At 42.7% G+C, this 24,936-nt stretch overlaps 1 protein-coding gene across 3 annotated transcripts in view; it reads left to right on the top strand.

Moving 5' to 3' along the window:
- SMARCA2 (SWI/SNF related BAF chromatin remodeling complex subunit ATPase 2) overlaps positions 1–24,936 on the top strand; it is a gene marked incomplete at its 5' end in the record, with an annotated part of 169,956 nt that overhangs the window by 122,644 nt on the left and 22,376 nt on the right. For 2 of the 3 annotated variants that reach the window (XM_079706373.1, XM_079706372.1), the window contains one exon: positions 13,080–13,297. In XM_079706373.1, the coding sequence (XP_079562499.1) occupies positions 13,080–13,297 (218 nt within the window). Of the gene's footprint in view, positions 1–13,079; positions 13,298–21,604; positions 21,659–24,936 lie in introns of all 3 variants that reach the window. The other variant, XM_079706371.1, reaches the window with a different exon arrangement.

Raw genomic sequence — 24,936 nt, 5'->3', positions numbered from 1 at the left:
TTGAATTGATTCACTGAGGAAAACTTAAGAACGCCAATAGGGCGGTCACGTGATGTAAGGGGTATTTAAGATCTGACCAATGGGGTGTAGCCCATAACGACATAGGAAGTACTCAGAACGGAGCTGTGGCGTCTCAGTGCAGGGGAGAAAAGGACTGGATGACCAGAAAAAGAACAAGCAAGCTAATAGGACATTCCTTGTGACCCGTATTCCAAAAAGGAAAAAAAACAGCAGAAGCTGCCTTGACTGAAATAATCAGAACCAGTAGTCGGCCTGTCAGTGAAAATATTGGTTAAGGTGAGAAAATGACACGTCACTTGTATGTAGATGAAAACTTTAATGAAAAACGTAAGGTATATCTGTTTGCCACATTTTTTATGTAAGGCTGGGGTTTCCTCTGAGCCTGCTTACTAGAATACGGTGGTCTATCTTGCATAAGTGCCACACATTATGTATCACTTAGGATTTCCAGTATTGCTGTTTTTAAGAGTGAGAATCTTTTTTTTTTTTTTTTTGGTGGTACGCGGACCTCTCACTGTTGTGGCCTCTCCCATTGCGGAGCACAGGCTCCGGACGCGCAGGCTCAGCGGCCATGGCTCACGGGCCCAGCCGCTCCGCGGCATGTGGGATCTTCCCGGAGCGGGGCACGAACCCGTGTCCCCTGTATCGGCAGGCGGACTCTCAACCACTGCGCCACCAGGGAAGCCCAAGAGTGAGAATCTTTAAAAAAAGAACTTTTAGCTTTATTGCAGTATAAATGACAAAGCTGTAAGATGTCAGTTATACGTTGTGCTGATTAGATACATGTTTGCATTGTGGAAGGATGCCCCTCGTTTAGTTAATTAACCCATCCTTCACCTGAGGGAGAATCCGAGTACTAACAAAGCAAACTGAGGGCAGGCTCTTCCCAAATTATAGGAGTCTAGTCCTTGCCACATTCCGCAGTATTTTGATTTGTTTTTAAGCAACTGGTCTTTTATATCTTCGATTGTACTCACTGTTTATAGAAATAAGAACCCTATTTCTTTTCACAACTATATTTAATTTTATGTAACATCTAATTGAATTATGTAGTTCCAATAACAAGCATAACTGGCATCAAGATGCTGGGCAACACAGTTGGGTGTTGGTACAGAGGCAGGTGGAGAGAGCAGAGGTCCATGCTGTGGGTAGAGTCTTGAGTGGAGGTCCATTGAGGGGGCCTTCTGGCTTCCCTCAGATTTTCTTTTTTGTTGTTGTTGCTGTTTTTTTGCGGTACGCGGGCCTCTCACCGCCGCGGCCTCTGCCGCCGCGGAGCGCTCCGGACGCGCAGGCTCAGTGGCCATGGTTCACGGGCCCAGCCGCTCCGCGGCACGTGGGATCCTCCGGGACCGGGGCACGTATCCCCTGCATCGGCAGGCGGACTCCCAACCACTGCGCCACCTGGGAAGCCCAGATTTTCTTTTTTTTAAATTGTAGTTATATATAATTATACAATTATTTATTTATTTTTGACTGCATTGGGTCTTCGTTGCTGCGTGCCGGCTTTCTCTAGTTGCAGCGAGCGGGGGCTGCTCTTCATTGCGGTGCGCGGGCTTCTCATTGCGGTGGCTTCTCTGTTGCAGAGCACGGGCTATAGGCGCATGGTCTTCAGTAGCTGTGGCTCGCGGGCTCTAGAGCGCAAGCTCAGTAGTTGTGGCGCACGGGCTTAGTTGCTCCACGGCATGTGGGATCTTCCCGGACCAGGGCTCGAACCCCTGTCCCCTGCATTAGCAGGCAGATTCTTAACCACTGTGCCACCAGGGAAGTCCCTTCCCTCAGATTTACTCAGGTGTGCACCCTGTAAAATTTCTCTAGATGCTTTATTTCTGGAATGCATTTTAGGACATGTCTTTTACATAGGAATGCCACTGCGCATTAGAACCCGTCCCTGTGTTTGTCTGCCCCATGCAAATTGCTGACCATGTGTTTGTTGTCGGGATCTCTGATTGTGCCCATGTTGATTTCAGCTGGGGATTCCCAGCAAACTGCTAGTCCTGGCTTAGGATACCACAAAGGTATGGAAACAGCGCAAGGCCAGAATAGTGCTAAGTGTGCTTACTAGTAAACCCTGGTCATATTTACCTCTGTACTTGTTTGTTTGTGCTTTAAAACTAGAGATTCATTTTCAAGTTTATTGCATTGCAAATTGTGTTTGCAACATATGTATATTGCTTAGCTAACTGGGTCTCAAAATTCTGTTTTAGCTTTATTTTTAGCTTTATTGACTTGGCATTAAACAAAGCAGGACAGTCATATTTGACAAATAGCCTTGTGTATACTTAGAAGTACCATACAGATACAACGTGAGCAAATCTAAATCTGAAATTATTGTACATCTCCCAGTTGGCTTCTCAACTTTAACTGGAACCAGACATTCCTCTACTGACACTCTCATAATGTGTGTGTGTGTGCATGTGTATGTGTGTGTACATATCTGTATATGTGTTCATATGCATGTATCTATATAGCCTAACCAGATACTTATGTGTGTTGTGTTTATGGAATTGTGGCCTCTTTGGGACCAGCTACTCTTTCTCCTTCACACAGTATACTCTTTGCATATCCTGTTTGTTTCCTGTTATCCTTTTTTGTTTCCTGTTTGTTCATGGTTTATAGTAATAACATCTCAGGCCTACATGCTACCTCATGACCTTCATTCAGCTTCAACTCTCACACCAATGTGGAATGCTCTTCCACATTTGTAGTTCAAATTCCTAAGGGAAATGAACTAACTCAGCCACTCTCACTTGCATTTATGCAGAGACCCTCAAGCCAGGCCCTGCACAAGCCTAAAAACAGCCCATCCTGAGAACAGGGGCCCATTCCCAGTCCCACAGGGTGAGACCAGGGCAGGGAGGAGTTGCCTAATTTGGAACGTAAATGCCAGGCAGGAGGTGCTGAGGGCAGGATAGTTTCCCTTACACTCTAGGATGGCGTGAAAGATAAAGGCTGCCATCAGTTATTCAAAGGGATGTTTTATATACATACAAGCAGTCTTTTCTTTGCCCCATTGCAACACGTACAAATTTCCATTACTGTGATAGAGTTAAGAAAATCAGTCCCCCAACAACAAATTTCGGTTATCATATGTATTAGTTTGCTTGGGCTACCATAACAAAGGACCGCAGACTGGTTGGCTTAAACAACAGAAATTGCTCTTCTCGTAGTTCTGGAGGCAATAAGTCTGAGATCAAGGTATTGTCAGGGTTGTGTGTCTGTGTCCTAAACTCCTCTTAGAAGAACACCGGTCAGAATGGATTAGGGTCTGCCCTAATGACTTCATTTTACCTTAGTTAACCTCTTTAAAGGCCCCATCTGCAAATACAATCACATTCTGAGGTACTTGGGATTAGGACCTCAACATAAGAATTTTGCAGGGGGACACAGTTCAGCCCCTAACACCGTGGAATACTAACTGTGTAAATGATAAGCTTTGCTGCTAGCTCTTCAGTCCACAAATCACTATATAAATAACAGATGCATATCATGATCAGTGACCAATCACATCACTTTTTCCAAAGTGTGCTGGTGATTGGTCACTGAGCATCTGTTGCTCAGTCCATTTACAGACAGCAAAGCATGCGGTTGTGGTGGCTCCTCATGTCCCAGTGATAAACCCACAAAAATAATCAGGAGAGGAAACTGATGACCAGATGTGGAAGTGGAGCAAAGAGACAGAAAGTAACAACACAGGAAGAGAAATTGGATGTGTGTAGAAGATTTGAAAAGGGCAACATCAAGCTGAACATAGGAGTCCTCATGAAACTACAATACAAATCATACTGGAAAAGCCCCATGAATATAAAAAGCAAGCTAAAGTCACCTTAACGTATTTTAGTGTAAATTGCACTAGGAACATGAAGCCACTTATGGTTGAATTTGAGTATTTACTTTGGATTGAAGACTATAACAATAAAAAAAAAAAAATCCTATCAGTTTGCTTAGTGCTCAGGCCGAAGTGTTGAATTTAGTTGCCACATTGAAAGAAAAGGGTAATTACAAGGAAACTGGAGAAGAACATACTACTGCTGGTAAAGGCTGGTTTCATCGTTTCAGAAATGGGCATGAATTGATTATTGTTGAGTGGGCTTGGTGGTGCTGCCAGGGCACATAAGGGCATGACTGTGAAATCTGCACCCAGGTTCCAAAGATGAGTTAGGGCAGGAGGTTGTGATGATCACAAATGTTTACTGCTGATGAGACAGATCTTTTTTGGAAGACAACCATATCAAGAGCTTAAGTGAAGAAAGATGTAGGATCACAAAGTGGCCTTTGGAGTGGAATCTAGATATTCAGCCAGAAGAACTTAGTGAAGGCGAACTTACCGACATAATGAAGAAAATGGTTGTGATGAAAAAGATGAAGATGTCCCAGAGGAAGTGACACCAGCCAAAAAAAAGAGAGAACTTCACATTAAGGGAACCTGAGAGATTTCAAGACATTGAAAGGGCAAAGGATAAAATGGTGAAAGCTGATCCCTGGCAATTTGCCAAGGCTTAGAAAAGACTTGCTCTGTATCCTAAGCTATTTGATGAGAAGAAAAAGAAGCCAAGTGCTATCCAGATATTCTTGATACATTTTCTACCATTTTAATGTCATATTTCTAATGTTTTGAATTAGTATTCTAAATACTCATTTTACTGTTTTTCATTTCCCTGTACATGCATAACCCACAGTAAGAGTTCTCAGTGCTTTGATACAAGTTTGTCAGTGTCATGGAATGATCATAATTTTCCCATTGATTATCGGAATGACTTTGTTGGGTTTCTACTTGCATGGTCATTTGTATGGTCCCTCACTTCCACACAAAACAAGGACTGCATATGTGTGTGTGTGTGTGTGTGTGTGCGCACATGTGCGTGTTATATGTGTCTGTCTGTCTTTGCTGGAAGTCTTCCTGAGATGTGCCATGTTATGTTTTTATTTGTGTTATTCACCTAAGCCTAAGCATAATGTAGCCTTTTCCTGATGATTCAGAGTCATCCTTTGTGCTGTAAAGTAGAATAACCTCCAAGTTAGAGTGTGATTTATGCAGCCAAACTTCCAGATTTCACGTCCTGGGTCTGTGACTTATTTAATTTTTTATTTGAAGTATAGTTGATTTACAATCTTACATTAATTTCAGGTGTACGGCATAGTGATTCGGTATTTTTACAGATTGTACGCCACTAAAAGTTACTACAAGATAATGGCTGTAATTCCCTGTGGTACGTAGTGTATCCTTGTTGCTTACCTATTTTATACAGAGTAGTTTGTATCTCTGAATCCTGTATGCTTAGTCTCTCTGTGCCTCAGTTTCCTCATCTGTAAAATGAGGAGGATAACAGGATCTCATAGTGTTGTGAGGATCGAATGAGCAAATGTGTATAGAGCACAGAGTGCCTGGCAACATGGTGAACAGTGTGCTAGCTGCTACTCTTGCTGTCAGTGGTGATGGTGGTAATAGTAGAAGGATTCAGGATGCCATGTATCTTAACATGTATTGAAATTGATGTGCTTTCCTTCCTCTATGAAATGGCCTCAAACTGCTGTGCTCTTGATATCTTGTGTTGCTTTACTTACGTGGCCTCCTCCCTTGTAACCTGGCTCTTGGAGGCCTTCTTGACATCTGCCTCGAGCAGAACAAGCGCCCTACTCTTAACCCCTGTCTCATTTGAATTTAATGCTTTAACCATGGTGGGTTTACAGATGAGAGAATTGGTCTTGTGCTGGTGGCCTGTAAGCCTGGGTGAGGGCTCCATTCCTCCTGGACGGCCTGTCACAGGGAAGCCCAGAAGAGCACTGTTTATTTGGCTCCAGGACTTGTGCTTCGGCATTTGTCATCATCTCTAAATGAGGTTATACTCCTAATCATTGTGTTTTACCTATCTGTCTCAGAAGCATTAAGTTATTGTTTGTAAGCATTCACATTATACCGCAATCTGTTACCTTCTTTTGGCATGTCTTCATTTTTTTAGTATCCTGAGGACCTCAAAGTACACAGGTGGCCCAGGCCCCCCAGAGAAGCCCTGATCTAGAAACAAGCAGGTGGAGTTCTGGCTCTTAGGACTTGATAGTAACTGGATGTATGGTCTCAGGGTAAGAAAGCAGAAGTGTATTTCTTTTAATTCTCCATTGTTGCTCTAAACCTCTTGCAGGCTCCCAAGTTCTCTCTTGGGTTCTGTGGTTGATTCCACCAAGGGGGCTGGAGCATAGCACGTGCCTAACTCGCAAGAACAAAGGTGTTAATACATTAGGTTTGTAATGTGGTAGGGTCTACGGGACCAAAGGTTTTGGGGGGCCTCCCTCCACTAAATCTAAGTCATTCTCTGGATAGAGTATTATGTTTAATACTGCCCCAAAGGTCCATAGTTGGTCTTGTGGCTGAAATAGTTTTTATAGTCCCTATACTTTTTCCTCTTCCCAACCCCAAATTTCTTTTACCTGAAATATGTGCTAATCTACTTTGTCTCATCTGTATAAAGTGTGGTTCCCCTTTTCCCCTCCTCCTCCAGGTGTCCTTATGTGGCTTCCTTATGTCATTAGTGGGGAAAGAAAGAGCCTTGGGTCATTTTTGCAAAAGTATCTAAAGTTGTCAAACAAGAAACTGAAAAGCTCTCAGTACCAGAAATGCAGTAAAACTGAGGCTCCACCTGCTTTCCCTTAATGACCAGCATTGTACATTTCAGTCCCCAACTCAGGGAGAGCTGGTATCCCAGTTGCCTGACAAACGAGTGAAATAAGAAATGAGGGTCTTTCAAATGATCATCAGTTAACTGCACCCCAGAGGAAAAAAAAATTTTTTTTAACTGTGCTAAAATCCTTAGTCTTCAGATTAAGCTGTTTCATTTCTTGAGTATTTGAGGCATTTGTTAACAACAGAATAAAGTCTGTGTACAGGTATTTCCTTACATCATGGATATTTCGTTAATAACATTGAATGAGTGAATAATTGAGGATTTTTGAAAAGGCTTCTAGTCATTGGCCAGGACAAGACCAAACGTGCTTCTTGTTGAAATACTGTAAGGTTTGAGTTTGGAAGGAAAGCTAGCAAGATTTCACTAGCATTGTGTGTTGAGGTGTTAGGATGTGTATGAACCTGCAGTTGTTGGGGATTTTTCCTTAATATTGAATTTGGTTTCTTTTTCGGGGACTCTTTTATTGGGGTAAAAAACACATAACGTAAAATTTACTATTTTAACCATTCTAAGTTTATATTTAAGCACATTGTTGTGCACCCATCACCATTCTCCACTCCAGAGCTTTTTCATCATCTCAAACTGAAGTTCTGTACTCATAAATCAGCCACTCCCTGTACCCCTATTCACTTGTTCCCTGGGGACCACTGTTCTCCTTTCTCATGTAAGTGGAATTGTACAATATTTGTCTTTTTGTGTCCTGCTTATTTCACCTCTGGAAATTTGATTTTATGCATACTTGTTTAACAGATTGCTTTGAGGGGTGGTAATTGTTGACCTCAAAAATAAAACAATTATTTTACCAGCAAAAATGAGCTTGTTCGGGAATAGCAGAGAATTGTTATCCAGGACAAGCATGCTGTACCAAAAACCATAGGCAAGTCCAACAAACAAAGGAGAGGAACGTTATTTTATGGAGAAAAAGGAGGAATTTGGGAGGGGTTGTTTTGAATAAAATTCCAATGGAGAAAAGGGAAAGTTCAGAGTGATAATGTTTTCTCACTGGCTGTGTTGCTGGGTTAGTAGATTCCTTATAGGAGATGCAATGTACATTTGACCCTTGAGCAACGCCGGGGTTAGGAGCACTGACCATACCAGCAGTTAAAAATCTGTGTATAGGGCTTCCCTGGTGGCGCAGTGGTTGAGAGTCTGCCTGCCGATGCAGGGGACGTGGGTTCGTGCGCTGGTCCGGGAAGATCCCACATGCCCCGCGGAGCGGCTGGGCCCGTGAGCCATGGCCGCTGAGCCTGCGCGTCCGGAGCCTGTGCTCCGCAACGGGAGAGGCCACAGCGGTGAGAGGTCTGCGTACCGCAAAAAAAAAAAAAAATCTGTGTATAATTTATAGTCGGCCCTCTGCACCTGCAGGTCCTCTACACCCAACTTGGGATTCAACCAGCTGCAAATCATGTAGTGCTGTAGTACAATATTTACTATTGGAAACAATCAGTGTGTAAGCGGACCCGTGCAGTTCAAACCCATATGTTGTTCAAGGGTCAACCATACATCTGTTCTGGTTGGGTCCTGTAACTGGTGATTCTGTCCTGTTGATGATTCTTCTCTTGGGCTCTGTAATTGACAGTTCTTCCTGTAATTGACTGTGGAGTGGGGCTTTGTGAGGGCTCCCCCTTGTGGCCTCCTGACTCCATTTTCATGAGGCTTCCCTTTATTTTCACATGATAATCAAAAACTTAACAATTGTCCAGTTTCAGCTGTGGGTCTGAAATTCTGCATCCGGAAGTGCTACAGTCTTTATTAAACCGAGTGACTAAAGTAATGTGGCGTTTTGATCAAGAGCTCCACGTTCAATTTTTTTTTGTTGTTAAATATTCCTATTATAAGAAAGTTTCTCATACAAGAAATCTTAAATTTTTCTTAAAAATTCCACTTATTGGTTGTTGTTGCTGATGCTATTGCTCTGATTGTTTGGAGGCTCATTACCTGTATTATTTGCTTCCAGGTCTTAGCAGGGCTTGAGGGAGGTTTAATCTCCCTGAATACTGAAATCAAGTTTAGTGGTCCGCAGGAAGCACTGGAATTGACATGTAATTAGCAACAATCCTGTCTTTACTGCTTAGCCCTCAGTTCTGTAACCCTCACCCCCAGCAGCATCCTAGTCTTCTTCTGGAATCCAATTAGAGTCCTAAGGGAGGAGGACCCCCAGAGGGGCGGGGGGAGGTGAGAGGGAAAGAGAGACCTTGTCGGGGGGGGCAGATATTTAAATTTAGAATACTAAATTTCACATTTCATATCCAAGAAATACCCCATGCATTGTCTAGAATTGGCTCTCGAATTGCTCCTTTCATTTTTTCTTAAGATGATCTGTTCCACTGTAAAGGCTGTGCCGCACTGCTTGGTGGATTTGGAGATGCTGAGTGGAAAAGACAACCACAGTGAAACAATGCGCCCGGAGTTGGCTTGTGGCTTTTGTTTGCTTGTCCCTGTTTACCTATTCATAGTCATGGATCCGTTCTGCTGCTGCCTGGTATTGTGGAGTTACATACAATAGCACCCCACTATACCACAGGTTGAGAAGAGCAAAGATAATGCACACTTTCTGGACTGTTCATCTTTCACTAAAAGATGTAGTGTGTGTCAGGATGACAGAGGGGCACGGCTGGACCCACGTGCAGCTGATTCCCGGGTCTGCTGTGTGCTCTGTGAGCTGCAAAGTGTTTCCTTTAAAACAGCTAATCCTGCACGACCGTCTCCTGCATTTTGTTATCAGAACCTATACACACACACACACACACACACACACACACACACACGCTGCTTTCTTAACTCATTGGGGAAAGAGCCACTCTGTATCTCATCCTTGCACATCCTGTGTCATGATCATGTATTCTTTAAAAAAAAAAAAAAAAAAAAATTGAAAGAGAAAGAGAAAAAGGGGGGTGGGGGTGGAGAAGGTTGCCATCCAGTGGAGGAAGGAGTAATTCCCAGCTTCATTCAGGAAAAAACGCAGGCTGAAATATGCTTAACTATTTTAACTTGGCTGGGGATTTTTATCACCAGAAGGGTTTTTTCCTTAGTGGCATCGGGAGCCAAGTGGGTGCCATGTGCCTTTAAGGGAAGAAGTGCCTCACCAAACTTCGCTGTAGTTGTGTCTCACCGTTTGGGTAGGGAAGGAAAGTGTTAATTTCTTATTTGTACACTTTTTTTCCCCCGACTTCCTTCCTATTCACTTCATTAAATCTAGAGGCAGTTCAGCATGGGAGCCGTCTGTATGTTGAATTAGGGCTCGCACTCTTGCGCAACACGTCACCAGTCGGAAACTGGGGGTTTGCTTCTGTGATTTATTTCAATATTGTGCTGGTAAAAGGTTTGGAAGGGAATTCTTTGTGGGGTAGTACTTGAGCATTGTGTAGCAAGTTTTGTGTGTGTGTCACTCGCCCCTAGCCCTGAGTGGTGTCAGTGAAGCCAGTTGAATAAATAATTTTTTAAAGAGGAGAATAGTTTAAAATTTTCCATGCATAATTTTACTTACAGGCAGGAGTAATCTTACTCCACTCGAAGTGCGAAAAGCACGGGGAAATATTTAGTGAATTGATTTCCATTAGAAAAAGACCCTTAGAAATCCCTGAACATAAAGCACTGCATATGGATGTGTTTGGGGTCTTTGGGGAGGAGGGAAGATGTTTTGTAGTTCTCTGCATTCCTGCATAAAACCTTAATTTAAGAGGAATAATGGTCAGTACTTTGTGTGTTTCCTTATGATTCCAAAACCTAAATTTACTAAGAATCTGCACGTATTAGCAATTGTAATAAAAATCGTTTCACTGGTTCTTTTTGCAGTTTAATTTGTTTTTGCTTCTTAGCTACTCCCAGATTTAGAGATTGAAAAGTCCAAATTTCACAAGCTTATGCTTTGTTCCTTTTTTGCAAAATTAAGGGGGGGGAGGAGGTAAAGTAGAAATATTCTTTTCACAACTTCCCCCTCATCATTTATCCCACAGAAAAGAAAAACAATGAAAAATTTTACAGCATGAAACTGAAAGTGAAGTGTCACAGTTGTTCGGGATTTTCTTTAAAGAGAATAACATACTGTATTAAAATATTTGAGAACATGCACATTGCTTTTACTTACATGCATTTAATGAAAATGTCTTTTATCCAAGAAAAAAAAAAAAAAAGCATCTTAGACTGCTCCAAAACCATGCAGCCTATTTTTTCAAGGCACTAAAATGAGCTTTAAAATACAAAAATAAAAAATAAAGCATACCTGGTTTTAATTTTTTAAAAATAAATTTGAATATTAATTTGTTTTCTCATTGGCTTAATTGTTCAAATGCAAGTAAGAATCAGAAACCACCTGAGCTAAAATCTCTAATTCTGCTGCCTGGAATAATAAGGGGGAAAAAAATATGATAAGTAGTTGTCAATATTAAAACAGGCTGAAGGAGGAAGGCTTCGGGCCTTGTAGTGGGTAGAATGAAACAGCAGATTTGAGTATCCACAATCCTTTCAGTATTAAATTTTCAGTAAAATAAAATTACTTGTATATGAAAACATAGCCTTTCCCCAGCTCTCTTTTTTTTCCTGATCAGCTGATGAAGAGACTAGCAGCTCGCTGCTTTGCTGGCTTGTTAATTTTATCCCCACTAACTGTGATTTCCGATAGCCGGCCTGCTGATAGTGGTAAGGTAAATATCCTTTTTCGTTGCCGTCTTGAAGATTCAGTAGAACTACATCCCAGGCATGTGTAGGTGTGTAACACATCAAAAGCCGGTGTTCTCCGTATTTCTGTGTGTAACTGGGTGCTTGAGGAGAGCAGTACCATTAACTGTTGACAGCCTTGCATGCTGTATTTATTATTAGCATGTTCAGCCTCCAAGATTTGCGGGACAATTTCCTTTTCTTGATTTTCGCTTTAGCTGCAGTGTGTTTAGCTGTATAGTGGGTGTCCTGCTTTTAGGCAAATGAATATTAATGAAATAACGTGGAGCTTTTTTTTTTCTTTTTCTTTTTTCTTTTTCCTCATAACCCATCAGACCTTGCCTCCTTCATAGTGGTTATCATCTGAACACTGTAGGATCGTGATGGAAATTGTCTTTTGATTATTAAGGCCTAGGCTCAGACTGTCCCTTTAGGATTCTGTCTGTGTGCATGTTGCTTCTCTGGGGTTGCACGTTGGAAGATGCATAGAAAACCTTTTTTTTTTTTTAAATCCCACTGGCATTTTTAACATGCCCAGGTTGTTTTGTGTTCTGCACCAGGTTTTCTTCACAAAACCTTTCTTTTTCAGAAGGCATTGTACATAAGTGAAAGAAATTATGTCTGAGCTGTAATCACTCTTTATATTGATTGTTATACTCACATGATCATAAATATTAGCCATGTTTGGTGCTGTGGAGAAATGAAGGTAATTGCCTGATGATTAGAGCTCTTTTCAGCCACGAGACATACTGGAGGCAATATTGAGGGGCAGGAGGAAGAAATAACATCAGTTATTTTGTGTAAGAAACCAATCTCAAAATGTAATTTCAAGGTCTTTTTAAAAATCTTCCTTTCCATGGTCAAATTTTCTCTTATCTATTGTTTTTTTCTTTGCAGTTTTTGTTTTTGGGTTTTTTTCCCTTTATTCTTCTTAAGTTTTGAGATTTACTAGGGGGAAAAAAGTTTAAACTTCTGGGTCTGTCACATGGATCTTTTAGCCATTTATGAACAGGTTTCTTTTTATACCTGGTTGTTTTTATAGCTATTTTATTATCTCTCTGCATTAGTGCTGCTGGCTCTGGTTTAAAGCAAGCGTTTGCAGGTAATTGGAAAAAAGTGTTTTTTGTTTGTGTGTGTGTTCTTGATCTGGATGATTTAAGTGCGTTTACCCAGGAATGTGGCTTTGTACTTCCTGTTTCCTTGTTTACTAATTGCTACCTTAGAAGAAAATCTGGATGGAATTTTGATTTTATGTTGTGAATCACAAATAAATTGATGTTAAACCTCAAAGAAGAGAAGATCAAAGCTTATATGATTGTAAGGATGTAGTCTTAGGGAAATTTCTTCTTCACTCCCCTTTTTTTGGTTTACCTTTTACCTTCTACAGTAATGAGACAATAAAGGTCTTTTTCTTATATTGAGCTGAAATGTCATTTGGTTTTAGTTATCTTCAAACACTTAAATATATTGATCTTTTCATATTTGTCACATTCTTTGCTATTAGTGTTTCGGGCCTTCACATATTTTGCTCATGAAACAGACTTGGGTTAAAGATGCATTTATCCAGTATGGTGGTCTTCTATTTTTAATTCTTACTTCACGGATGACTGTTAACTTTTACTTTTTTGTTGTTGTTGTTAGTTTCATTTTATTCTACTTATGTAAATTGTTTTCTTTTCGGTATTCTCTTGTCTTGAATTTTTCTCCTTCGTTCCCTATTAACAGGCCATTGAAGACGGCAATTTGGAAGAAATGGAAGAGGAAGTACGGCTTAAGAAGCGAAAAAGACGAAGAAATGTGGATAAAGATCCTGCAAAAGAAGATGTGGAAAAGGCCAAGAAGAGGAGAGGTCGCCCTCCAGCTGAGAAACTGTCACCAAATCCCCCTAAACTGACAAAGCAGATGAACGCTATCATTGATACTGTGATAAACTACAAAGACAGGTGAGCATTTCATTCCTTCACCTCCATCATCTTCATCAAGACCACAGGTAACGCTGCCTGCAGAGCAAGATTTATTAAGGTGTACACTGGGTTCCGGGCCCTTTCTACCTCCTGTTTGATGGTTTTTGCTCCAGAGGTATCAGTAAACTTGTACTCTGTTCAGAGAGGCTGCTCTTGATATTTTGTGTGATATTTTACCAGGTGTTATTTAAGGTATTTGGAAATAGGCGTTTAGATGACAAAATTAAAGAAAAAAAAACCTAAGCTGGAGAAGGGTTCTTAAGGATTTCCAAAATACCATCACTGATGTGGAAGGATTGGAAAGAGAGTGAAATTATACCTTTGGATTGAGGTGTTAGAGGAGAAAAAGAGTCGTATCACATATTTAAGGTAAATGTTCATGCTAGGACTTTGTTTTAAGCCAAACTGATGCTTCCATCAAAAATACCGTTCCTTCTTTCCTTCCAAGACACTTGAATTTCTGAGCACTTGTTCGAACCATCTCCCTCTTTCTCATAACCCTACCTAGACAGGATGGTTTTTCAGCAGATTTCCCTCTTTTTCATGGAACTTTTCATTGTGAACTTTGAGAAATCTGTACTGGACTCTATCCCCAGGCCATTTTTAAACAATACACAATTATTTGAAAACCAAAGTAAAGATGTTCTAGGGTGTCAGGCAGCCCTATATAGTCGATAAACTAGTTAGGCTACATTTTGGTCGGTTGATTTGAATTCTACTCAGTAATCATGTGATGCAGTTTTAATAGGAAGATGACATCTCATTTCAGTTGAAAAATTGAAATTTTTTTTCCTCTAAGTTACATAGTGGCATGAATCAATTTTTCGTTACCAAAAATTCTTGACATTAACTGGTGTTGCTCTATATAACTGGAATTGTTTACTACAGATAAGTTGTGCTTTTAGTTCTTCATGGTAATTTTAGCTGCATGTCTTCATACGAGGAAGAAAACCTCATCATGAAGATTAAGTAGTATAAAAAGCAAGAAACTTTTAATGGGGTTTTACTGATAGCTCCTTAGAGAAAATATAAAGACTTTTCAGAAATGGTGAAAGGGACATAGGAGCAGATGCGTGTGGAAGGGTCAGAATTTCTTGCTCCTCTCTACCTACCAGGTCTCTCAGGTTCCCTGCTTACTATTTTCACTATTATTTTCCTTTTTTTTTTTTTTTTTTTTTTGCGGTACGCGGGCCTCTCACTGCCGTGGCCTCTCCCGTTGCGGAGCGCAGGCTCCGGACGCGCAGGCTTCAGCGGCCATGGCTCACGGGCCCAGCCGCTTCGCGGCATGTGGGATCCTCCCAGACCGGGGCACGAACCCGTGTCCCCTGCATCGGCAGGCGGACTCTCAACCACTGCGCCACCAGGGAAGCCCCTTCCTTTTTTTTTTTTAAAGTCATTCTTTTTGAGCATTCTAAAGTGGCCACAAAGGGCAGCCCCATTACATTAGGTTTGGATAAGCTGTTCATTGGCACAGGGGAATGACAGTAATCTAGGAAGGAAAATTTGGCCACGAGATCATTCTTTGCCCAGGTGAACACGCAAACTTCCTTGTAAACCCGGAGTCAGTAATTCTCTCTGTCACGTTTCTGTTCCTCCCCAGCTGTACTGGTAGATTGGCTGGAAGAAGGAGTAGTTTCCAGGAAGCCAGGTTGGACAGTTAACACCTTATTTTATCAGCCCCTGGTGTAGAGAAAAATAAGCAGAGAGTATCACTCTGCACATACCTCTAACTTTTTGCCTTTGTCCCAGGAGAGTGAAAATGCCTGTGGCTTTGACCAGGTGTGCCTTGATATCTAACAGGCATTGTGTTCATTACCTGCTGAGTGGGCCTAGGGCTGCTGTAACATTGAGAAGAGCCAAGAAAGTCCTTGGAGGTTTGGAAGCGAGGCCTTTTATGCCAGGTGATGGCTGTCTCCTCCTTTAATGGTGTAAAAGAAGTCACCAGCCAGTGGACCATGTACTGCCAACAGATGGTTTTATTTCATGTTTCTCTTTCTTTTTTCCTTTTTTTTTTTTTTAAGCAAACATCAAAGCTGGAGAGAGTTCTTATAAAAACGTCAGGGTTTCCCCCCTTCCCCGTTTTTTGGAAAAACCTAAAAATCTGGCAGCACTCTACCTAGCCTTCCCTAAAGTAACAGTAGGAGTGGAACCCACACCCCAACCCGTTGCAGACTGTCTGCTCTAGGCGGCCACCATCCCCATCGCTCACTACCGTCCCTCCAATATGGAGTGTCAGTTGCCATTTATCATTGTGTTTTTCGCACCTGGCCCACTTCACTCCTTTATATCACCTGCTGGCTCCGTAGCCTTTTAGGTTTGTGATTTCCTGATGCACAGGGCTATGGGCTGATGACTTTTCCAGAACCCACCCCCCAATACAGAGTAGTATGAAGTTAGGCCTCTTTAACCTCAGCTAAGCATAGCACAGTAGTTGAAGCTCTTGTCTTGGTTTAACTACCTGCATTTGAATCCTATCTCTACCATTTACTACCTGTGGAGCAGCTGGGCAATTTACTTAAACTCCCTGATCCTCAGTTTTCCTAGTCCACAAAATGGAATGATTACTGTACCTGCCTCTAGAGGCGTTAGGAAGATTTGATGAGTTAATACAGCTCTTTGAACAGTTTAATTATTAATAATCAGCCTTTCAGACAATTTATAGCAAATCAGGTAGGTGAATGGAGCTCTGAGCACTATAAAGAAAATGTACTTGCTCATACGGCTTTCATACTGTTATTTCCAAAACCAGAAAACACAGCTTCACCGGGAATGATGACTGAGCATGTCTTTGCTTGTACTATAGGGAGAGGCTATTTAAATATTTCAACCTGCAGACACTGAATCGTTTGTTTGTTTTCCCCCTTTCTCTGGTTTTATTTATTTGTTTTACTTTTCCTGAAAGTACCCTGGTAAGGCCCATTCTATTACTGCCCATGTTTAGGTACTTCTGGGAAGTATGTTCTAAATTCTCCACTGCTACATGTTTCATGTATATTTCGTGTTAGTGATCCTCTAGAAAAAAAGCACTTACTCAGTTTATGTTTTTTATGTCTCTTACCAAATTTGGTGCTCAAGTAGGAGGTACTCAAATTAGGAGGGCCTTAATTAGATACATCATATTTTTGGTTGGTTTTAGAAATTGCTGCTGAGAAATGTACTTCGCCATGTGTTGAGATTTTTGCACCAGTAAAGTCAGTGACTAATATAGTAACTCAACCTACCTGTGAAAGAAGTACCACCTGGACTAACCTCCTTCCCATCACCTCAGTCAAATGTTACAGCTCTGACAGTCATGTACATTAGCAGCGTATTAAGTAAGAACTGCCATCTATATTTAACTGATACATAAGAATTAATTAGCTCTTATGAGACAGTTTTTATTTTTTTCTCAAAGTTCTTGCATGATTCTGGGGCAGATGTATTTTTCTTGTTTAAAACGAACTAGGATACTTTGTGTCTGTTTATTGCCTTTGTTTTCAGTGCCAGTCTTCATTTTGTTTAGGGGGTTGCTTTTAAAAAACGTGACCCCCCTCTCCTCTCCTAGAGGCAATAATTCTGTGTGATTCACAAATGTAAAATTTTTCTGCGGTCATCTCTACTAGAGGTGGCACTGATCTGTCGTTACTGTTCCCACCATTGTATTTCTCCAAATAGAAAACTTGATATGAAGTATTATTGGAAGGCTTTGTTTTGATTTGTTAAGCATGCTTATGTAGAAGGCTTTTAAAATTATATTCTCCCTTTATATAATATTTAACCTAAGATCTTTTTTTTCTTGGAAAAGGGATTCATCCTAATTTGCATCTGTACCCTTTAAAATTGCCCCTGTGAAGAGATGGTGATGGTGAAAAAGCAGGGTCTGGGTTTGGTGGAGCTATTCCAAGTCTAGAGACATGGCTTATATATAGTTACTTGGATAAGGAGGGAGATTCCTAGCGGGAATTCTTAGCGTTAGAAGGGGTTTTAGCTCTACCTGGTCCAGCTTCCCAGATGTGTCCCCCTGCATCGCCTCTAGCAGACCATCATGTAACCTTGTGCGAACATGCCCAGCGTTAGCTCACCGTGTCAGGAAGCTGTTCGCGACACCAAAGGACAGCTCTAAACACGACAGGCATTTCCTATATGAAAACAGACTCAGCCCTCTGACTTCTAGCTTTTGTTCTGCTTGGAACTTCAGAGTCAATCTGTTCTCATTCTGAGAAATGTCCTTTAAAATATTCATAAACGTATCTGCCTCAAGACATTCTCCTTCGGGTTGTAACACCTCACTTTGCTATCTGAGTGATGCCTGGACTTCCAGCCATCCCGGTCCCCCCCAACCCCGCCCCGCCCTTAGACACATTTTACTTTCTTAGTGTCCCATTGAAAACATAGCACCCAGAACTCCAGAGGTATTCCGATGGCGGCTAATTGCAGGACGGTTAGCCTCGTGTTCTGGACACCAAAATTCTGTTAACATAACTCGGGAGTGTGTTAACTTTTTTCACCAACCTTGACTCAGAGTTAACCCACGTTGAAAACACAACTTCTTGAAAAACTCCCTCTCCCGCAAAACATACACACAGTTCTTTTCTCACGTGAATGCTGCCAAGGTTAGCCTTCAGCTAAACCTCTGATTTCTTTTTATCCTGTATCGACTTACTCTTATATAGTTTCATCTTACTGATTTTTGTACCACCATTCTAGCCTATTGATGTAACACTGATTATTTTATGCCTTTTTTAAAAAAACAAAACGAAACCACGTTTACTTGTTTTCCTAAGTTGTTGTCACCTGAAGATTTTCTATAAGCTGTTGCAAAGAAACTTCTAAAGGGCAAAGGACAGGTCTTCTCTAACATGCCCCTGAAAATCACTTAAGGTTGACGTGCATTTATTAATCAGTAATCTTTAAAGTTGATGAACCATCTGTGAACTCACATGACCATGCTATCATGTCACCCACATTCATCTATCCTTTCTCAAGGTTATCAAAAAAAGCTAAAACCAAGATATACCGTGTTTGTGGCCTCTCTAATCCATCAACCTAGAAACCCTGCCGAAAGGATGAAATGAGGTTAGCTTGCCATGGCTTTTTCTAAGGGACCCCCTACTGGTACTTAATGATGTTATTTATCTTCTCTCTGTAGCCCTGTGGCATCTGAATAATTGCCTCTAAATTTTGACCAAGGGTCCACATCAAGCACAGCCGTCTCGAGTTTCCCTTCTCCTTTTGAAAGTGGGACATTTAGTCTTCTGATTCCATTTCTATTCTCTGTGATTTCTTAAAACATCATTAGCAAAAGCAATCTACACACTCTTTCAGGATGTAATTAGTTTGTGACTGGACACTTGAACTCATCTGAAGCTTCTTGATATGCTCTATCGACTCTCCTATCAGTAGCTTTTGTTCAACATTTATTATGCCTTGCTTTTCAAATCTGAGCGTCTGTTCATGTTCCCGAAGTGTCTGGAAACAGAATATGAGGAGGTTATCGTCACCTCCTCCCCCTCTGATAGCTGTGTGAAGACCAGCAGGAGTGTCCTGCGCGGATGGGCCCCGCTGTCTGCAGAGGGTCTGGACTTCAGGTGCAGCTCTGAGGATGGACAAGGGAAGCAGCGGGGAGGCGGGAGATACCTGCCTGACCCTGGCACACAGTGGGGCAGCCGGGGTGGCCAGACGGCTCCTCCCTCCCTGATACCTGATGCCTTTCAGGCTCTGCTGTCTTCCAGGAGGCTAGAATGTCTTCTTCTTGCCCCTCATTTTAAGAGACACTGATGACTTCCCTAGGAATGGTGGAAGGTCTCAGCTTCTTCTGAATCTTAGCTCTCTCCACATTGTAGAAAATCATTCATTGATCCTGGAAATATTCACTGCATGATTCCCCCCTTCTTTCCAGCCCTGAGGGCCAGAGAGTAAAAAAAACTCACGGTACTTACCTCCACTAGCTCGCCATGTGGTAGAGGAGATAGCCCGGATAGTACTGAACAGGCAGGTGGCCTGGGAGATTCAGGGAAGGCGGGGTCACCTGAGCCCCTTATATAAGAATATAATAACATTATCTTGAGTTTATGGTCTCTTTTGGGGGGGGAAATCTATATTTATTTATTTATTTATTTATTATATATTTATATATATGATATATATATTTATATATATATGATATATATATACGATATATATATCATATATATATTTATATATATATATGATATATATATATATCACTATCACTGCATTTACCTGGGAAAAGTGAGCCGGCATTTTACCCCGTTACATTATAGTACCTTTCTAAGGACTTGGGAATACTGCAAACCTAAGGACTAAGTGTACTTGTTTAATTCCTGTACACAAATTCCTATATACAGATGGAAAGTCATTTGTAGCATTCCCCTCGTTTTGAGTAAGGCTGAGGTACTGTCTTAAAGGCCCACATATAGTCAACCCATATTCCAGAAGGGATGGGCTCTTACTTTAAAAAGCTGCCTTTTCTTATTCCAATATTATCTCCCCAAAGTGCTGTATCTGAAGTGTATTTAGGTATTTGTGATGTCGAAGGCTTTCCCTCAGTTACCATCATCCTGAGTCTTCCATCCAAGATGGACTAATCACACCAGTGTTCACACTGTCTTTTTAAAATTGATTTGTAGTAACATACGTTTTGAAAGCCAAATCCATACCATCCTTTAATATGCTTTTTTGTTGTGTTTGTACTTTTTTTTTCAGTCAGATTGCTGACCCATGTAGGTCTGTCCCCACATACTCCTTATCAGAATCGTTGGAAAGCATTCTGTTGGAATTTCCTTTGATCAGAGCCTTCCTTCCCCGATGAGGTGTAATCTCTGTTAGTGTCAGATCATAGAACCATGCCCACCACTCTCTCCAAAGTATTTGCAGTATGTCCCGTAACGTGTCTACAGAATGGTCTTCACAATTACACATTCTGAGACAACACGGTCTATTTCAGCTATGGTATCCCTTTGGTTAACACCGTCATCAACTCAGGGTCCCCAGTGTGTTGGGAGAAAAGTGGTCCCAATTCTGTGCCTTATTCCTAACACACCCTTACATACAGAGTTTCCCTCAGCATTTCTCCCAGGCCCCCCACCGCTTCAGTGTCCTCACCCACTGTCTGCGTCAGGTCCTTTACCATCATCGCCGGCCATGCTTGGACGGCCGCATGCTGTCTGCTCCTCCTCCTGCCTCTGATTCATGGATCCCCTCTTGTCAGTGGTTACTTAAGAACTTTCAGTAGCTTCTTATTGCCTACCCGATAGCGACCAGACTTCTTACCGTGGGAAAGATAGTCTTCCACATCTGGCCCTAGAACCTTCCCAACTTCATCTTCCAACGTGCAACTCTCCCTTGTATGTCAGACGTTCCACCCGATTCTCTGCTTTTCCAATATCGCCTGTACTTCTCGCCTCGCCACTCCTGGATTTACGCTTTGCGCCTTCTGTAGTGTCTCCTGCTCTCCCAGGGCACAGTGGGTAAGGTCTCTGAGGGGGGATGTGTAAGTGGCCAGACGTGGGCTGTGTATGCCAATGGCACCGTCTTTGCCTGGAGTAAGACCTAGAGGGGGTGGAGGGATTTCCCAGGGCACGACACCTGTCTCAACCGCTTCTCTGCCACCACGCAAAGGAACGCCAGCGGTGCAGTTGCAAAATCCTCAATGGAAGAGGCTTCCCTAGAGGCCTGGAGAAGGAAGGGCCAGAGACCTCACATGGCGGTTGTCATTTCCAGTTGAAGATCATTAACTTGGTGATGTGTTGGAAAAGAATGGAGGTCTGGGAAGGAGAGCTGACTACCTAGATGGTGTGCAGAAACCAAGTTAGGCTGTGGTTCGGTGCACCCTCTGTGTGCTGGCTGCTGTAACCAAGTACAGTATCCCGTTTAGGGTTCACAGCCATTTTCCGAGGTAAGTATTATCTCAGAATGGGACCACTTTTCCCATTTCACAAGTGAGAAGCTAGACTCGCATAGGCTGAAGCTACTCCATTGCTAAGGTCAACCCCTACCCCTGGCAAGCAAACGCTGCCTGTCCTCCACTGCTTCTAGAACAATGGGTGGAAACGTGTGGAGGGAAATGAGACCAGAGTAACAGGTATTTACACATTCAGGAGAAGCAGGAAACGTCCCCAATAATCTTCCCAACAATCCCCCGAGGTTGGCAGGCAGGTAGGTGAGGAGACTTGAAGCTTGGAGCGTGAGATGAATTACCCGAGGTCACCAGCCTAAGAGGAAGGAGCTGGGCTGGGACGAGGACCCAGGTCTTCTGACTCCAGTGTTCTTTCTACTCTACCACAGGTGTAACGTGGAGAAGGTGCCCAGTAATTCTCAGTTGGAAATAGAAGGAAACAGGTCAGGATCTGTCTTGTATTCCCGGGTCTCTAAATACAGGTATCCCTTGGTCCACCAAACAGAGTGATTCCTAAAGACTCGGCCTTTGGAAGCAAATTTCTCCAGTGGCCTCCTGACCACCCCTCCTTGGAGTGGGAGATGGAGGCACAGATATTCTCAAACACCTGTCTCGTGGCTTTTGAAGATTTTTGTGCTGTGTTTTAATTTGGGCGTGTCCATCCTGTAACTGCACTCCTTACAAAGGCATCAGGAGCCGCCACTGAGCAGGACGGTACCCCCAGCATCACTCAGCCATGGGTTTCTGTTGCTTTCCCCTGCCACTTCCAGCGCAGCTTCTGTCTTACGTCCCACGGGCCACTTAACTCCATGCTGTCTTGGTTCTGAAGCTTACTGAGAAGCACCTGGGGTGCCGCGTGCACGTGCCTGCCCTGTCTAACGTTGTGGAGTCAGTCACATGTGCAGAGGGTCTGCGCACCAGGTGGGGTTCAAGGCGTGACTTCTGGGCTTACCTGTCCTGTACAGTCTTAAGCATCCTCGGGCAGCTTGTTTAACCTTTGTGTGCTTCTGCTTCTGTCGAGTGGGAAGCAGAAGTGTTTTTTTCCTAGAGATTTTGCGACACTGAGATGATGACAGTTGAGACGGAAAGAGGGATGTGCGTGCTTTGCCAGGGTTAGGCGTTGTTATTAGTATACTGAGAATAACATTTCTTTCCCCCTTTTGGTCAGCCTGTACTTTAAAAAAAATATCGATACAGTACTTTGCCATCCATATTCCACTTTTGTCAGTTGACTTAATGACGTCCTTTATGGCATTTCTTTCCCCACTAGTATAGGATCCAATCTAGGGCCAGGAGGCAAAAGAATTGAAGCTGTGTCCTGTATTTCAGAATAAATACCATCACCAGTTGTGGCCTTCCCTTTTATATAGGGAGATTAAACGTGGGGTGATTTGTACCCACCCATATCTGTGCAGAGGTGAAACTGGTGGGCAGGACTGTCAGTTTTGGGTATTTCTTATTGTAAACAGTGAGCAATCCTGGAAGCCAGACACACAAACCATGCTGTGTACTAAGAGTCATCAGGAATGGTGTTCTGTTTTTGCCATTACGAGAAAGAACTCAGTCTGGATTCGAATTTCGGAACTGAAACAAGAAACACTTAACTTTTGGGGGCTTGAAATAATGAACTAACAGGGTAAATCTTTCCAACTCAACCATGTAGAAAGGAGGCTTTATGGTCTAAAAGGCATGATATGGTCTAAAAGGCATGATATAGGCTAAACGCCCAGAGCAGTGAACAAGGACAGGGATAAGCTCCTTCACCCCATATCCCCCTTCCATCAAAATAATCATGTGACCGTGAAAAGTGGATTAATAACTTTAAAGGGTGTTAAGAGCCCCCAGTGTCATGCCTCGGCTTTCTGAGGAGACGATATGACCATATGTAGTTAGGATCCAGATAAATCCTTTTACCGAAGACACATTTAAACTGCAATTTCCAGAGGCATAGAAGGGGCTTGATGTTTGCTTCCTCAGGACTCTGCGGAGTCTGTCTGGTCCCATACTGTCACATATGCTTCTTCTCCCCAGAAACCCGAGTTTAAGACATGTTGTTCAGAGCCTGCCTTATGATTAATTTTTAAACATTCTTTTAAAAAAATCCCTCCATATGTTCAAAAGCACTGAGATTTTCTATGTGTCAGTCTCTGTGTAAGTATTGAGAATGGGGGGCGGGTGGGGGGGATGAGTAAAATGGAACATGCCTTAAAGCGTAGTTGGAAAGAGTTACATAAAGCAATAACGCGCATCTACGGTATGAATCAAGTGCACGTGCCAGGTGGGAGGGTAGGAAGGGGGAAAGCAAAGTCAGTCGGTGGCTTGTGGGAGGAGTAGAAATCCCCCAAGCAGCTGGGGGTGGGGGTGGGCGGAGGCAGCCAAGGTGCTGAGACCCATGTGTGTAGGCGGCCAGGGAGGAGGTATGGAAAAGCAGCACCCCTTCTAGAGACCACACGTCTCTCAGTATGACTGGGTCCTCAGGTGCAAGGGAAGAGGGGCATAGCATTGGACATGGCGATGGGGGTGAAGGCAACACGTACTCAGAGAGAGGTATGACTGACAGGACTTAGGGCAGACCAGATGTGAGAGATGGAGGAGAACTTTTGAAGGATAACTCCTGGTTCTCTGTCCTGAGTGGTAAGTGAAATTTACGTTTACAGAAATATGGCTGAAAAGAAAGGGCATGTGGTACCCAGCCCTACATACTCCATCCCAGGAAATCTAAATTCCCTCCATGGCTATTAACAGCCCTTAATGTCATGATTATGTTGTTAGTATTGACTGTCCCTTCAGGACCGGCTAAGAAGCTCTTATAGTCAAAATTTAGTTTTAGCAACATCGGCACCAGACATTCGGCATTTCTTTTTTTTTTTTTTTTTTTTTTGAGGTACGTGGGCCTCTCACTGTTGTGGCCTCTCCCGCTGCGGAGCACAGGCTCCGGACGCGCAGGCTCAGCGGCCATGGCTCATGGGCCCAGCCGCTCTGCGGCATGTGGGATCTTCCCGGACCAGGGCACGAACCCGTGTCTCCTGCATCGGCAGGCAGACTCTCAACCACTGCGCCACCAGGGAAGCCCCCAATCGGCATTTCTTTAAGTGGGGGAGGGAGGCTGTGACCAGATCTCAGGCTCAAGCCCCTTTGCATTTAATTAGATTACAGAGAAATTGCCATGAAATACAAGTGTGACCAAGTGGATACACTTAGAGAATCTTAGTTCTAGGCGAAGAGCCTTTCTTCATTGATTCTGTTTGGATACTTAGGGCTCAGCGACAGGGTTGGCAGTCTGTCTTGTGTACTAGCAGCGTGGGGAAGTCAGAACCTCAATTGATGTCCAGGGTGACGCTTCCCCAGAGTGTGGTCCTCAAACTCTCGTCCTGGAGCTTCTTGGAGAATTCCCAGCGTGGTTAGAGGCTCTGGGAAGTTTTGTGTAAAGTAGTTTGTTGAACTTCGTCTAACCCAGCATTCCCCAAACTCATCTGACCAGTGAAGCCCCCTTTTCAGGGAACACTATTAATTAAAAAATCCATTAAGCTCATGTTTCCTGGAGCACATATTGGGAAATGCTGACTTAGAGCTCAGAAGTTGCACTTAGTTCAGAGAGAATCAGCTCAGGGAAGTGTGGATTCTAGAACTTTATTTTGTTCTTCTTAAAAGTACTGATACTTTCAGATGTGTACGGGAATAAGCTGCTTTGACTCCTAGTGACTTGACACTAATGATGCTC

The sequence above is a fragment of the Hyperoodon ampullatus genome, assembly GCF_949752795.1.
Source record: "Hyperoodon ampullatus genome assembly, chromosome: 6".
Classification (NCBI taxonomy): Eukaryota; Metazoa; Chordata; class Mammalia; order Artiodactyla; family Ziphiidae; genus Hyperoodon; species Hyperoodon ampullatus.
This window is presented reverse-complemented; position numbering and strand designations above follow the sequence as displayed.